The sequence below is a fragment of the Pseudophryne corroboree genome, chromosome 8, assembly GCF_028390025.1.
Source record: "Pseudophryne corroboree isolate aPseCor3 chromosome 8, aPseCor3.hap2, whole genome shotgun sequence".
Classification (NCBI taxonomy): domain Eukaryota; kingdom Metazoa; phylum Chordata; class Amphibia; order Anura; family Myobatrachidae; genus Pseudophryne; species Pseudophryne corroboree.
In genome coordinates, this window is record NC_086451.1 from 395,065,550 (window position 1) to 395,081,807 (window position 16,258).

Below are 16,258 nucleotides of genomic sequence, written 5' to 3' on the forward strand. Positions count from 1 at the left end.
CTAAAATTTGCACCTAGGTCGCTGGATGACTAAGCTAAGCGACCCTAGTGGCCGACACAAACACCGGGCCCATCTAGGAGTGTCACTGCAGTGTCACGCAGGATGTCCCGTCCAAAAAACCATCCCCAAACAGCACATGACGCAAAGAAAAAAAGAGGCGCAATGAGGTAGCTGTGTGAGTAAGATAAGCGACCCAAGTGGCCGACACAAACACCGGGCCCATCTAGGAGTGTCACTGCAGTGTCACGCAGGATGTCCCTTCCAAAAAACCCTCCCCAAACAGCACATGACGCAAAGAAAAAAAGAGGCGCAATGAGGTAGCTGTGTGAGTAAGATAAGCGACCCTAGTGGCCGACACAAACACCGGGCCCATCTAGGAGTGTCACTGCAGTGTCACGCAGGATGTCCCTTCCAAAAAACCCTCCCCAAACAGCACATGACGCAAAGAAAAAAAGAGGCGCAATGAGGTAGCTGTGTGAGTAAGATAAGCGACCCTAGTGGCCGACACAAACACCGGGCCCATCTAGGAGTGTCACTGCAGTGTCACGCAGGATGTCCCTTCCAAAAAACCCTCCCCAAACAGCACATGACGCAAAGAAAAAAAGAGGCGCAATGAGGTAGCTGTGTGAGTAAGATAAGCGACCCTAGTGGCCGACACAAACACCGGGCCCATCTAGGAGTGTCACAGCAGTGTCACGCAGGATGTCCCTTCCAAAAAACCCTCCCCAAACAGCACATGACGCAAAGAAAAAAAGAGGCGCAATGAGGTAGCTGTGTGAGTAAGATAAGCGACCCTAGTGGCCGACACAAACACCGGGCCCATCTAGGAGTGTCACTGCAGTGTCACGCAGGATGTCCCTTCCAAAAAACCCTCCCCAAACAGCACATGACGCAAAGAAAAAAAGAGGCGCAATGAGGTAGCTGTGTGAGTAAGATAAGCGACCCTAGTGGCCGACACAAACACCGGGCCCATCTAGGAGTGGCACTGCAGTGTCACGCAGGATGGCCCTTCCAAAAAACACCCCCCAAACAGCACATGACGCTGAACCACTAGCCATGAACATAGGCCAGGGCCTCAGCCGTTCCTTGCTACTCCGTGTGGTAAATGGCATATTGGCAAGTTTACGCTACTCCTCCGACAATTTTATTTTAGATTTTGGAGTCCTTTTTTTACTGATATTTGGTGTTTTGGATTTTACATGCTCTGTACTATGACATTGGGCATCGGCCTTGGCAGACGACGTTGCTGGCATTTCATCGTCTCGGCCATGACTAGTGGCAGCAGCTTCAGCACGAGGTGGAAGTGGATCTTGATCTTTCCCTAATTTTGGAACCTCAACATTTTTGTTCTCCATATTTTAATAGGCACAACTAAAAGGCACCTCAGGTAAACAATGGAGATGGATGGATACTAGTATACTTATGGATGGACTGCCGAGTGCCGACACAGAGGTAGCTACAGCCGTGGACTACCGTACTGTACTGTGTCTGCTGCTAATATAGACTGGTTGATAATGAGATGTAGTATGTATAAAGAAGAAAGAAAACAAAAAACACAGGTAGGTGGTATACAATTATGGATGGACTGCCGAGTGCCGACACAGAGGTAGCTACAGCCGTGGACTACCGTACTGTACTGTGTCTGCTGCTAATATAGACTGGTTGATAATGAGATGTAGTATGTATAAAGAAGAAAGAAAAAAAAACCACGGGTAGGTGGTATACAATTATGGATGGACTGCCGAGTGCCGACACAGAGGTAGCTACAGCCGTGGACTACCGTACTGTACTGTGTCTGCTGCTAATATAGACTGGATGATAATGAGATGTAGTATGTATAAAGAAGAAAGAAAAAAAAACCACAGGTAGGTGGTATACAATTATGGATGGACTGCCGAGTGCCGACACAGAGGTAGCTACAGCCGTGGACTACCGTACTGTACTGTGTCTGCTGCTAATATAGACTGGTTGATAATGAGATGTAGTATGTATAAAGAAGAAAGAAAAAAAAACCACGGGTGGGTGGTATACAATTATGGATGGACTGCCGAGTGCCGACACAGAGGTAGCTACAGCCGTGGACTACCGTACTGTACTGTGTCTGCTGCTAATATAGACTGGATGATAATGAGATGTAGTATGTATAAAGAAGAAAGAAAAAAAAAACCACGGGTAGGTGGTATACAATTATGGATGGACTGCCGAGTGCCGACACAGAGGTAGCTACAGCCGTGGACTACCGTACTGTACTGTGTCTGCTGCTAATATAGACTGGATGATAATGAGATGTAGTATGTATAAAGAAGAAAGAAAAAAAAAACCACGGGTATATGGTATACAATTATGGATGGACTGCCGAGTGCCGACACAGAGGTAGCTACAGCTGTGGACTACCGTACTGTACTGTGTCTGCTGCTAATATAGACTGGTTGATAATGAGATGTAGTATGTATAAAGAAGAAAGAAAAAAAAACCACGGGTAGGTGGTATACAATTATGGATGGACTGCCGAGTGCCGACACAGAGGTAGCTACAGCCGTGGACTACCGTACTGTACTGTGTCTGCTGCTAATATAGACTGGATGATAATGAGATGTAGTATGTATAAAGAAGAAAGAAAAGAAAAACCACGGGTAGGTGGTATACAATTATGGATGGACTGCCGAGTGCCGACACAGAGGTAGCTACAGCCGTGGACTACCGTACTGTACTGTGTCTGCTGCTAATATAGACTGGTTGATAATGAGATGTAGTATGTATAAAGAAGAAAGAAAAAAAAAACCACGGGTAGGTGGTATACAATTATGGATGGACTGCCGAGTGCCGACACAGAGGTAGCTACAGCCGTGGACTACCGTATTGTACTGTGTCTGCTGCTAATATAGACTGGATGATAATGATATGTAGTATGTATAAAGAAGAAAGAAAAAAAAAACCACGGGTAGGTGGTATACAATTATGGATGGACTGCCGAGTGCCGACACAGAGGTAGCTACAGCCGTGGACTACCGTACTGTACTGTGTCTGCTGCTAATATAGACTGGATGATAATGAGATGTAGTATGTATGTATAAAGAAGAAAGAAAACAAAAACCACGGGTAGGTGGTATACAATTATGGATGGACTGCCGAGTGCCGACACAGAGGTAGCTACAGCCGTGAACTACCGTACTGTGTCTGCTGCTAATATAGACTGGTTGATAATGAGATGTAGTATGTATAAAGAAGAAAGAAAAAAAAAACCACGGGTAGGTGGTATACAATTATGGATGGACTGCCGAGTGCCGACACAGAGGTAGCTACAGCCGTGGACTACCGTACTGTACTGTGTCTGCTGCTAATATAGACTGGATGATAATGAGATGTAGTATGTATAAAGAAGAAAGAAAAAAAAAACCACGGGTAGGTGGTATACAATTATGGATGGACTGCCGAGTGCCGACACAGAGGTAGCTGCAGCCGTGAACTACCGTACTGTGTCTGCTGCTAGTAGACTGGATGATAAATAATGATATAAAAAATATATATATATCACTACTGCAGCCGGACAGGTATATATTATATAATGACGGACCTGCTGGAGTGGACACTGTCTGTCAGCAGAATGAGTTTTTTAATTTTTATAGAATAAAAAAACACCACACAAGTCACACGACAAGTGTACTTTTTCAGGCAGACATTCAATCACAATATACTATACTGGTGGTCAGTGTGGTCAGGTCACTGGTCACAGTGGTCAGTGGTCAGTCACACTGGCAGTGGCACTCTGGCAGCAAAAGTGTGCACTGTTTAATATGTACTCCTGGCTCCTGCTATAACCTATAACTGCTCCCCAGTCTCCCCCAAATTAAGCTGTGTGAGCACAGTCAGATATTATACATAGATGATGCAGCACACTGGGCTGAGCACAGATATGGTATGTGAGTGTGACTGAGTCACTGTGTATCGTTTTTTTCAGGCAGAGAACAAGAACAGAACGGATTATTAAATAATAATAAATTATAAAACTGCACTGGTGGTCAGGTCACTGGTCATCAGTCACTAGTATAACTCCTCCTAAGCTCCAGTAAGTAAATGAAGTGTCTCACTCTCCTATCTATTTTAATTTCTAAACGGAGAGGACGCCAGCCACGTCCTCTCCCTATCAATCTCAATGCACGTGTGAAAATGGCCGCGACGCGCGGCTCCTTATATAGAATCCGAGTCTCGCGATAGAATCCGAGCCTCGCGAGAATCCGACAGCGTGATGATGACGTTCGGGCGCGCTCGGGTTAACCGAGCAAGGCGGGAAGATCCGAGTCGCTCGGACCCGTGTAAAAAAACATGAAGTTCGGGCGGGTTCGGATTCAGAGAAACCGAACCCGCTCATCTCTAATTTATATATTGGAGCTGATTGGCTGGTGCATTATCACCTTGCACATATCACTGGTTTATCACTTCCTTATGCCTTCTCCAGGTTAATACATCTGCCCCACAGTTTTAAACAGCTGGGAAGATAACCTATGGCCGTTTCACCATTGGCTTCCTCAGGGCTGTAACCCGAGCCATTCTGTTTCTGCTGATTTTTATCACCTGTGTCAGTTTTCTATTGGTGGGGTGAACTGTCAATCATGAATACTATTCAGTCCTATTGTATATTATGTTTTCAGGTCCAAATAGCATTATTTTTTATTTAAATGTTCTTGTATCCGTATCCATATTAATTTTACTATATATCTGTGTTCAGTTATCTACAGTATCCTGTCACAAGCATATTTTAAACATGTGGAATTTTTTTTAGCTGGTGGTGAGCCATATCTATTTTAGATTGGTAATAATATCTTATTCCACAGCCATATTACATTCCTATAAATTCCTCCATATAGTTCCTCATCCACTTATGCATATAGTGATAGAATCATCACCCTCTATACAGGTATAAAAATATTAATCTAATTCATTAATGTTCTTGTATTAATGTATCTTTATTAAGGTGATTAATGTGATTATTTTGTTCATGTTGATTTAATGTTATACTGTAAGTGTGTAAATACTGTGCTATTACTGTGTTGGTTGATGTTGAATTAAATTATGTAAATTTTATTAATCATGTGCAGCGTATGTTGAATCCGAATGTACCTTATAAGTGACTACAAGTGAAATTAATACTCAGCTTATCTATCATGAATTAATATATTTTCTTTTATCTATATATTTATCGATTTCTAGTTATTTGTATTTAACCTTTAATATGCATCAATATTTTTTCTCTCTCTTTTTTGTCAAAAATGTTCTGGTTTACTGTATCTATACTTACCCATTATATATATATATATATATATATATATATATATATATAGTACCAGTACAAGGCGGCACTCGGAGACTTTCACAAAAATGGAAACGTGTTTAATGTGAATCAACGTTTCGGGAGCCGAACTCCCTTCTTCAGGACACAGCAAACAACTTGTTTACTGCGTCCTGAAGAAGGGAGTTCGGCTCCCGAAACGTTGATTCACATTAAACACGTTTCCATTTTTGTGAAAGTCTCCGAGTGCCGCCTTGTACTGGTACTATACATCGAGCTGCTGTCTCTTAAGGAGGGCACCAGAGCTGATACCCTGGGAGGACGAGTAGTGCCAGACCTATCTCTGGACTATATATATATATATATATATATATATATATATATATATATATCATCTATTAAAATTAATCCATTTAGTCTGCTACTCAATAAAATGTTTTGATATATAATGAATGCTGCAGGTTTTGTGACCTAGTAAATTATAAAATTAGTGATAAAATGTGTATATAACTCCAAACGTACTAAAAAATAAAAAAATTTGTAAAGTGATAATCAAATTCCTAGAGGGTGATACGTGTCCTCAGTTGCACAGCGGATTGTCATGTTAATGGGTCAATCCCTTACCATTACATGCTTAAATTTTCCATGTGGTAAGTATGTTTCTTATTTTTATAAATTAAAATATATCTGATTATTTCCACACCAGTCCTCGGTAGGTATATTTCCTGTTATTGTATTAGGAATTTTCATTGTCTTATATACTCCTTGGAATTTCTCCACCTTTTTTTTCCCCTCACAGGTGATGGGTTATGTATTTCTTATTTTTTTTTTAAATATATTAAGGATTGTCTGATTATTTTTACACATGTCCTTGGTAAGTATGATTCCTATTTTCCATTTAGGAATTATCATATAGGGTCTTTTCTCCTTAGGTTGTTAATTTAATAAATCCTCCCTTCTCATAAGATGTCTTAGATCTGGTACGGTGTTGGGTTTGAATGTTCTTATAACCTACATCATAATATTCTATAAGAAGTCCCCAAAATGGTTTGTTATTTCAAGTTTTCTATTATAACATTGAAAATATTGAATAAAGATGTTATTTCAATGATCTCACGGAAAAGCTTAATATTGATTATATTCATTCATTCCTAAGGGATCAACCATATTCATAAGGAAGATCCATTTGGTTTCCTTCCTCAGAAGTTCCTTTGTGGTGTCACCACCTCTGATTCCCAAATGGATTTGCTCCAAACCAAAGGCTTTTAAATCTTTGTGACATGCTACACTTGTAATTTTCTGAAATCTTTGGAGATCCATATAAGCATTTTTGATATTTCTTTTGTGCTCCACAGTTTGTGTCCTCAATTGCCTGCTCATCATGCCGACATACATCTTGCCGCAGGGGCATGTTAAACAGTGTATGACCCCTACTGTTTTGCAATTTATGCAGTCAAAAATCTTCCTCTTCTAGCCATAATGATCTTCGATTTCTTTTGTCTGTTGGATATATTGGTAAGTACTGCATGCACCACACGGGAAACGTAGATCCTTTCTCCCAAGGTTTCTTTTAGTTCTTTGTCAGTGGTTATCACATTCCAGTGCTTCTGCAGTATGTGTTGTATCTGTTTGTATTCATTGCAGAATGTTCCTATAAACCTGATTTTTGTTGTTGTTGTTGTTGTTGTTCTCCTTGTGGTTCTTTTTTCGTTTTGGGGTATATTAGGGATTTTCTATCTGTGTTAGTAGCTATTCTATAACCTTTTTTATGTTTGTGTTGCTGTATTCCCTTATCCTCAGTTTGTCAGAGAGTTCTTCTGATCTCTTCTCAAAATCATCTTTACCAGAGCAATTGCAACATATCCTCAAGAATTCTTCTTTAGGTGCTCTGCGTATCGTGGCTGGAAGGTAGGAACTTTGATATGTAAAATACTGTTTGTAGCCGTACAGAGCCGGCCCTAACCAATATGATGCCCTAGGCAAGATTTTGGCTGGTGCCCCCTAGCACAACCCCTGGTTCCGCCTCTGACCTTGCACCTCTTTCCCAGCACCATCACCCCTCACCCATAGCAGTCCTTATTTTGGGGTTTGTACCCCCTATATTTTAAATAGGAACAGTTTGCACATTTTGCGCACAGCCCAAAAAGGGGTGTGTTTTTGCTGGCTAGGGGCATGGCCCCACAATAGTAACCCCAATTCCAATTACACCACACAGTACTGCAACTTTATTCATATTTGATCATGCGATAGTGTCCATAATTCATATTACATCCCACAGTAGTATCACTTTACCTTAAACGTTACTCCTCACAGTAGAGCCCATTATTCACATTACATCACAGTGAATTGCTCCTTATTCACATTACACCACACCCTATTGCTCTTTATTCACATTAGACAACACAGTAGTGCCCTTTCTATATACAACGCCACATAGTAGAGCACCTTATACACATAATGCCACACATTAGTAATGCATTTATACACATAATTCCACACAGTAATGCCCTTTACACATGAGACACATTATTAATGTCCTTATAAACATAATGCGCCTTACACATTATTACAACCTTTATTAATGCCCTTTTACACATAATGTCCCTTACACATATGCCGCACATTATTAATGCCCTTATACACATAATGACACACATAGTGCCACCTACACATTTGCTGCACATTATTAGTGCCCCTATACACATAATGACACACATACAGTAGTACCCTGTTACACATATTCCACACAATATTAATGCCCTTATACACATGACACACATAGTGCCCCTTACACATATGTTGCACATTATTAATGCATTTTACATGACACACATAATGCTCCTTACACATATTCCGAACACTACTGCACAACCAACCCACTCACATGCACACAGCACTCACACTGCCACTAACACTGTGACCTCTGCCTCTGCTTGGATACAACATGTGTCCTCATAAATTTTGCCTCAGTGCTAACGTCGGGCACCTTTTTTTATGAAAATGCATCTTATTTTCATTGCTATGTGGCTAGGATGCACAAGCAGCTTCTGCTGATTAAAATGATATGCAGCGTGCCTATATACTGTGTGAGACTATGGCTGTATCTGCATATGAAATGCTACACACAGAATATAGGCATGCCGCATATCATTTTAATCAGCAGAAGCTGCTGATGCCCCTAGGCATATCAAATGCCCTAGGCAATTGCCTAGTTTGCCTATGCCTATGGCCGGCTCTGTAGCCGTAACTTTTCTGTACAGATCCATAGTGAGTTTTCCATCTCCTTCTACCCTAACGGTCAGATCTAGGAATGTTATTGATGTTTGACTAATTTCTGACATCAATCTCAAATTCAGATTGTTCCGGTTCAATGTATTGATGAATTTCTCCAAAAGTTCTTTCTCTCCTTCCCATAATATCAAGATGTCATCGATATAGCGAAACCATCCTATCACATGTTCTGTGTATCTATCCTTATCATGTGAAAAGCTAATACTATTGTAACAGAAATAGCACAGACTATATATGCAATACAGCTTGGATAGAGGCACTAGGGTTCACAGAATTAGAAGAAACAGCCGGAGATTTTAATAGTTTTTATTCACCAATTCAATCTTTATATCACACTATAATCTTTTAACATTTCACCACGTTCTTGGAATATTAATGCATATCAATAAAAGTTAAACATTTTAATATTATACTAAGGTTCCAGTGTGCACCCCCAATAAATGTTTCTTTAGTTTCTTCTTTCTTTTTCATACAGATAAATGTACATTGGTGTAGTTTGGTTATTGGCCTTGTATGTGAGTAAAAGTATTTTATATTGAATATGGTAGAATACAGGTAACCAATGGAAGGACTGACAGAGTGAATTTGCAGCCGATGAATGTCTTGCGTGGAAGATTAGCCTTACAGCTACATTCAGAATTAATTGAAGTGGTGAGAATCTCTTTTTGGTAAGACCACTAAGAAAACTATTGCAATAATCAATGCGGGAGATAATGAGAACATGGATTAGAGTTTTTGCAGTGTCTTGTGTAAGATATGGTCAGATTTTGGATATGTTTTTATAGATGCATGTAACATGATTTTGAGATAGATTGAATGTGGGGAGGAAAGGACAGTTTTTAGTCAAGTATGACTCCTAGACAGCGAGCTTGTGGGGTAGGATTGATTGTTGAGTTCTCAATAGTGATAGAGATGTCAGGTTGGTAACTACTGTTGGCCAGTGGAAGTATAATAAACTCTGTTTTGAAAATATTAAGTTTGAGGTGGCGAGATGACATCCAAGATGAAATGGCAGAAAGGCATTCAGTGACCCTGACCAATACAAATGGTTAATCTACAGACAGGGTTTGTTTCAGAGTTAGAAACAATTAAAGAAAGGAACAAAAAAATATGCAAATTGCACCTATCAAAACATGCTGTGCTGCAGATGGGGCAGATTTAAAATGTGCAGACAGATTTATAACTGGGAAGAGGTGTGTTCTACCTTACTTCTAAATTGCAGTGTAAAAATAAAACTGATCAGTATTTGTCCGCTAGATTGAAAACACTCAGTATTTTCCCTGCAAGCAAAATATAAATGCATTTGAACCCTTACATTGCAACTATGTTCATTCCATAAGCAAATTGTTCCTTGTTTTTGCTCATTTTTTTAATTTACTCATAAGTCTTATTCAATCCCACAACATATCCACAGCAAAATGACTTACCTTTACTTTTCAGGAATTCTTCATTAAGGAACTGGACCTCTTCCTGGATTCTTTCTTCAATACTTCTCTTACCTATCCCAAAATTTCTTAAGGTCATCAAAGAGAAACGTCGCAACTGTTTCCACCGCTCACCATTACTGAAGATCACTCCTATAAATATTGTAATAGAACGTGAACAGTAAATCATACGTGAAAAGTGCAATGTCTATTTAACTGATAATACTAAGCAGAAAGTGGTGTGCGACAGCATCAAGAATTTGGGCATACATTTACTAAGGGGTAGATTTTGCAAGCTACTGTTTTTCAGAATGTTTAATCTAAGAAAAAGAAAATGTAAATCTTGCTAGAGACAAAATATGGCACATTTGGCCTTTAATATGATTGATGTCTTAAATATCAGGGTAAAGCAAGTTGGATGATGGTAGTTTGCAAAAGCTACTGTTTAGAAAATTCCCCTGTTGGTGCCTGTGGATAAATTGTAGTATTGTCGTATATACAGTATGCCACAGTCCCTCCACTTATGATCATAAAGCAGCCCTTATTATTTTTTATGCTGCTGGATTTACCAATATTTGCATTCCAAAGCTTGGCCACAGTAACTGACACCAGATGATGGGATCACGACAGTTTCTAGCCAATTTGGCTCCCAGTGTGAACACAAAAAAATGAGCCCCACCCAGAAAAAGGTGCGTGGTTTAGCAGAAAATGGGCGTGGCATTTCAGGAAAATACTACCTTACACCATATTATGCCCAAAACAGTAATGCACCTAGTACAATAATATGCCCCACACAGTAATGCCCCTTGGACCATATTAAGCCCCACACAGTAATGCCCGCTAGTACCGTGCCTCACTTAAAATTGACACTGTATCTGCTTGTTGTCAAGGGGTTGTTTCATGCTGCTGGCCTTCTAGCATGTACCCTCCGCTGCTACTGCCAACACCGCCAATGCCGCATCCCTCCGGGCTCCATCTATTAAATGTCCCTCCCAAAATGGCAACCACTTCAAGCATCCTTAAAAACTGTCCTCTCTCAGGCGGCGGCCATTTTGAGAGTGACATTTTCACAGTATTCTATGCGGCCGCCCAGGCCTCATAGAATACTGCAGCAGTGTGCTCAGAATGGCCCTGGACCAGCGCCCCGTGGGATTGCACAGCAGGCCTGGCCTTAAAAATGGCACTGGAGGGAAAGTTAGCTTATAGTAGGCTATGATGATCATGATCATCCAGTGCACCTGTAAACCTGTGTTAATAGCAGTTTTCAATAGTCACACTTTAATAATAAATAAATAGCCAACATTTAAAAATAGAAGCGCTTATAATTTTATATAATGGCCAGTGTATCCTAATTCTGCTGAAAATTAATGAATAGTCATTTTGTGCCCTATTTCGCATTCAAAGTTAGCTGTACATAAACAAAATAAACCGACACGTGTATATGAGACTTCACACGTTGCCAATGTAAGTCCGCTTTCTCTAACTTTCTCTACTGACAGGCTATGAGAAGTTTCCTCTTGCAGATAGACCCAATAGAAACCCTGATTTGTGTACAGCTGGCATCATTCCAATGCTTCCACCACTGTTCTCTAACGACTTATTGTTGTAAAACCAGGACTATTTCTTTATGGATAGGAAGGTGAATAAGACTTGGTTGACTATAGATAGTGTGGATAATCTTAGGGGCCAATCCAATTAGCCGCGATGATTCGCCTTTGCAATATCATCACGACAGTGGCCGCACTTTACGGCGGGCCAAAATTGCACAAAACTGCTCGCCACCCCATAGAGGTCCGAGCAATTTTGTGCAAATTGGGGCTAATTTGAGCCTGCGGAGGGTGCAAGATCGGGTGCCGTTGTTGGAGTTTAAACGCAGTTGCAACGGCATATCGCACCCATCCCGGTTAATTGGATTGACCTCGTCATTTGAGATAACAATTTAATAACTATATGGTTTTAGCCTGGACTTCTTATCAGCCATATGCAACCCTTGCAAGGACTGTGATGGAACTCCTATATTTTTCTTCTTCTCCTTGGCTACAGTTAATATGGATCTAAGACTCTAAAGTGTTTGCCTCAAAAAGCACAGGGTTAAATAACAAAACTGCAATCTTTAGGTAATGTGCAATTATTTTAAAAGCAGCTTTAAGCCTGATAATGTTTGAATTTTTTTGTGTGAATCTGTAATGGTGTCTCCCCTTCTCACCATTTGTTTGTTTTAGTTTTCATTGCTCACCTCCGCAGTGGGTGTTGGTCATTGATGTGGGGTCACAATCAGTGAACATCCAAACACATTTTTGTAGCTCTACTTATTAGGGCCAGGGAACTGAATAAGCCTTGGCTAAATATTGCTAGTAAGTAAAATTCAAAGTGTGGAGATTACAATTGAATAACTATATGTACTTAGGGGGTCATTCCGAGTTGATCACTCGCTAGCTACTTTTAGCAGCCATGCAAACGCATTGTTGCCGTCCACCGGGGAGTGTATTTTCGCTTTGCAGAAGTGCGACCGCTTGTGCAGCAGAGCGCTTGCAAAGTCATTTTGTGCAAAACAAAACCAGCCCTGTAGTTACTCTTTGTGTGCATTGATTCTAACGACGGAGGGACGGCTTTTGACATCACACACCCGCCCAGCATTCGCCCAGCCACGCCTGCATTTTTCCCGACACGCCTGCGTTTTTCTAAGCACTCCACTTCATGTCAATCTTCCTGCGTTCGGCCGTGTGACTGAAAGCTTTGCTAGAACCTGTGCAAAACCACAATGCTCTTTGTACCCGTACATTATGCGGTGCATACGCATGCGCAGAATAGCCTTTTTTTCACTGATCGCTGCGCTGCGAACAACGTCAGCTAGTGATCAACTCGAAATGACCCCCATAGTCTTGACTTTAAATTGGACAAAAACTGAAAGAGAAACATGAAACAACTAACACAACTACAGATTAAATGCTTTGCAACTTCAAATGTGTATACAAATCTCTCACCCTACAATCCGGTATCTGTTCAGATGGTTGACAATGTTACGGATGACACTCATTAGGTCTCCAACTAATGGTCGACAATGACATAGTTGACATGGACAAATGGTCAACACATGAAAATAATCGATGCATGAAAGGTCGACGTGGCTTTTTAAAAAAAATATATTTTTAACTTTTTCATACTTTACCATCCATGTGGACTATGGCTGGGAATAGCAACCTGTGCTGAGCACAGTGGTAGTGTAGTGAGGCGAGCCATGCAAGTGGATGCGGTACACTAATTGGGGTTCCTGGTCATGTTACAGAAAAAATTACACCAAAAATAGTTCAAAAATCAATGTCGAGCTGTTCATGTGTCGACCATGTTCATGTGTCGACCATATGGCCATGTAGATCATGTCAATGTCGACCATTGGTTGTCAACCTAATGAGTGTCGACCTTAACATTGTCGACCATTCATACCGGAGCCCTACAATCCTAACTCTGTGAACACTATGCAATCAGTTTGTGCTTAGAAGAAAACACTTTGCAAGGGAAAAAACCCCTGCAAAAAACCAGGAGCGCTGTGCCTATTCGTTTAAACAAATACAATTTATATATCACACTGGACACTAGATCCTATTTAAAACATTTTCTTGTTTTTATTTTTATCATAAACATAAATGTAACAAATGCTGCAGCATATATTAAAAAATATTGATAAAATGAATATCACATATTCCATACAATTCAATTCCCTAATACTCAATGTTGTTCCTTTCAAATAAGCATTAATCCGTCGAGAATGTCCAATCCCACATATATATATATGTGTGTATATATATATATATATATATTTCTCACTGAGTTTTGTGGGTTCTATTAGCTTAATTCTCACGTAAATGGCTGCTTCCAAAATTTGTGTCATTTATGTATCTAGAGGCTTGATCATTGAATATGACAATAAAGTCCCGAACTACTCAGAGTGCTGAGTTTATATGTGTGCACACATTTTTCTTGAAGAAGAGAAATTATAATAAATATAGAGTTAATAATTTTCACACATTGTTGAAATCATTTCACCTCCAAGGTATTAAAGTGCTTAATATTGATCATCAGGCTCCCTCTATTGATAGTATACTGTCAAAGTCAGAAAAATATCACGCTGCACGTTGCCATATATGCACCTCATGCGTGTGCATGCTACATATTTAATCAAAATAATGGATTTTATAAGTTAATATTCCCCTGAGTCCAGCAGGTATCAGTGGGTCTCAAATGGCTCTTTGACCTTAGAGATTCCCCAAACAATAGTTTGCATGTTGGGAGGGCTTCACGTCTTCATATGCATAGGTAAGCACAGGAATAGTAATTGAAGATTAATTGTATTCCAAATCAGTATCTTTCCTGCAGACGGAGTACAATAGCCTTTAATTACACTGAGCTTTGAGACTCAATGAGGAGGGCCAACACCTGTGTTTACAAATGGGGCTGGATTTGTCTCCAGAAGAATGATTGCTGAGATGTCATTGTCTCAACTGAGAGTGGACAGTGAGATAGTATTCGCCAAACAATAGCTTCCCACAAGACAGGAATGTGTTGGTCATCACCCATTGTTTTGCATAACCAAGGCCACTGATGCAGCTGGCTCACATGCTGTGAGGGACACACACATCTTGTTGTTGACACACCCCCACAGCTGGAATGCAGGTATGATATTATCCACTGGAAATCACAGGGCTCACTCACTCACACAGCTACCTGGCACCCAGCAGCATGGCGGCTACATCCCCAGGACTGACCTCCAAACTAAAGGCTAAGTATTGAATTCACATGGCTAGATAAGGAAATATAGACAGATTGCTTTAAGGTCAATGGTGCTGGTTTAAATAGGATATTGTAACTTGGTTGTGTGATTGTTGGGTGTTTGTGTTGATACTCTGTGAAGTCTGTGATGAATTGGAACAGTAGACAATCTGTAGCATAGTATTTGTGGTATTTGTTTGCCTATGGTGATTTAAAATAGATTGTGCTGGTTAGTTATAATATATCTTGTTAATCATAAATACCACCATGCAGTTACGTTTGAACATGTGCTGGTAGCAATGGCAGGCTGATATGTGTGGTTACATTGTGATCTGGTCTTGTGATGAATATGCTCTGGTTATTGAGATACTGAAGTTGTTTGGAATGTGAAATTGAATAAGATGGTTCTAGGAAGTTGTTTGGAATGTGAAATTGAATAAGATGGTTCTAGGAAGTTGGATTGAAATTGTGAAAGGTGATTTAGATGGTTTGCAATTGTAAAATCAGAACATATGCATTGTTCTGAGGCTTGGACATTTTGGAATAAAATGGAGTCTTGTGTCTTCTGCTATGTGATTGTGGTGTAGCAGAGAGTGCCATGTGTTTGGACCTGCAAATCTAAAATGGCTGCTGTTGGGTATTTTCCCCTCCCCCTTTCAACCATGTGGTGCAGTCTTTGGAATCATGGGAGCTTTCCCAAAATGGAGTCTAGCTTCTGTCCCATGCGGTATTGTAGGGTTGTGTATATAGGGACAGCCAGTATGGGTAAGGTCAAGTATTTTCTCCACAAAGATTCTAAGCATTGACTAACTGCGCAGCGATTGTTCCTCACATGTGTGAGTTTTCTCCGCAATCATATTGATCTTATTGTTATTGTGAGCCATATCTCTCTCTCTCTCTCTTCTCCTCTTTCTCTCTTATTTTCCCTTAAAACGTAATTGCATTGTATTGTATTTCCCGTGTAGTTATCTGGTTAGTTAGTCTATGTTATATTGTAGTGTATGACTTGTATTGTATTAATTCTTTTGCAAGTATAACATTCATAATATATATATAAGGCGTTGGACCCTAAGCACGGTATCTGTGTATTTCTTATAGTGTTAAGTATTCTCAGAGCGTCGGTGACGCTCAAACAGCTTTGAAGTTAATAAGGTTACACTGTGTTGCATCTACACTCTACCACTACACAGAGGTTTACAGTATAAGTACATTCCTTAAGGTATAGTTATTCTAGTTTAATTCTGTAAGTATCTGCAATGCCTGTGTTCACACCCTGTGCACAGCGTCTGCACATACCCTTGCGGTACCTTTTGCGCCAATTGCGTACTGTGTTCTTTAACCTTTAATGTGTTTTTAATAGGACAAATATTATAGACATTGTCAATACCTATTATTACAGGTAGAGTGGATTTCTTTCAAGTGTCCTGATGTATTGTCACAGTGTTCAGGCTCCCTCTGCTGGTATCAGCCCTATTGCATACACACTGGA

General features: G+C 40.2%; 1 protein-coding gene across 2 annotated transcripts in view; it reads right to left on the reverse strand.

Moving 5' to 3' along the window:
• The window catches only part of LOC134949263 (cytochrome P450 2C5-like), a 166,708-nt gene that overhangs the window by 77,884 nt on the left and 72,566 nt on the right, over positions 1 to 16,258 (reverse strand). For both annotated transcript variants that reach the window (XM_063937752.1, XM_063937751.1), the window contains exon 3: positions 10,006 to 10,155. In XM_063937752.1, coding sequence (XP_063793822.1) covers positions 10,006 to 10,155 — 150 coding nt within the window. The remainder of the gene's footprint in view (positions 1 to 10,005; positions 10,156 to 16,258) is intronic.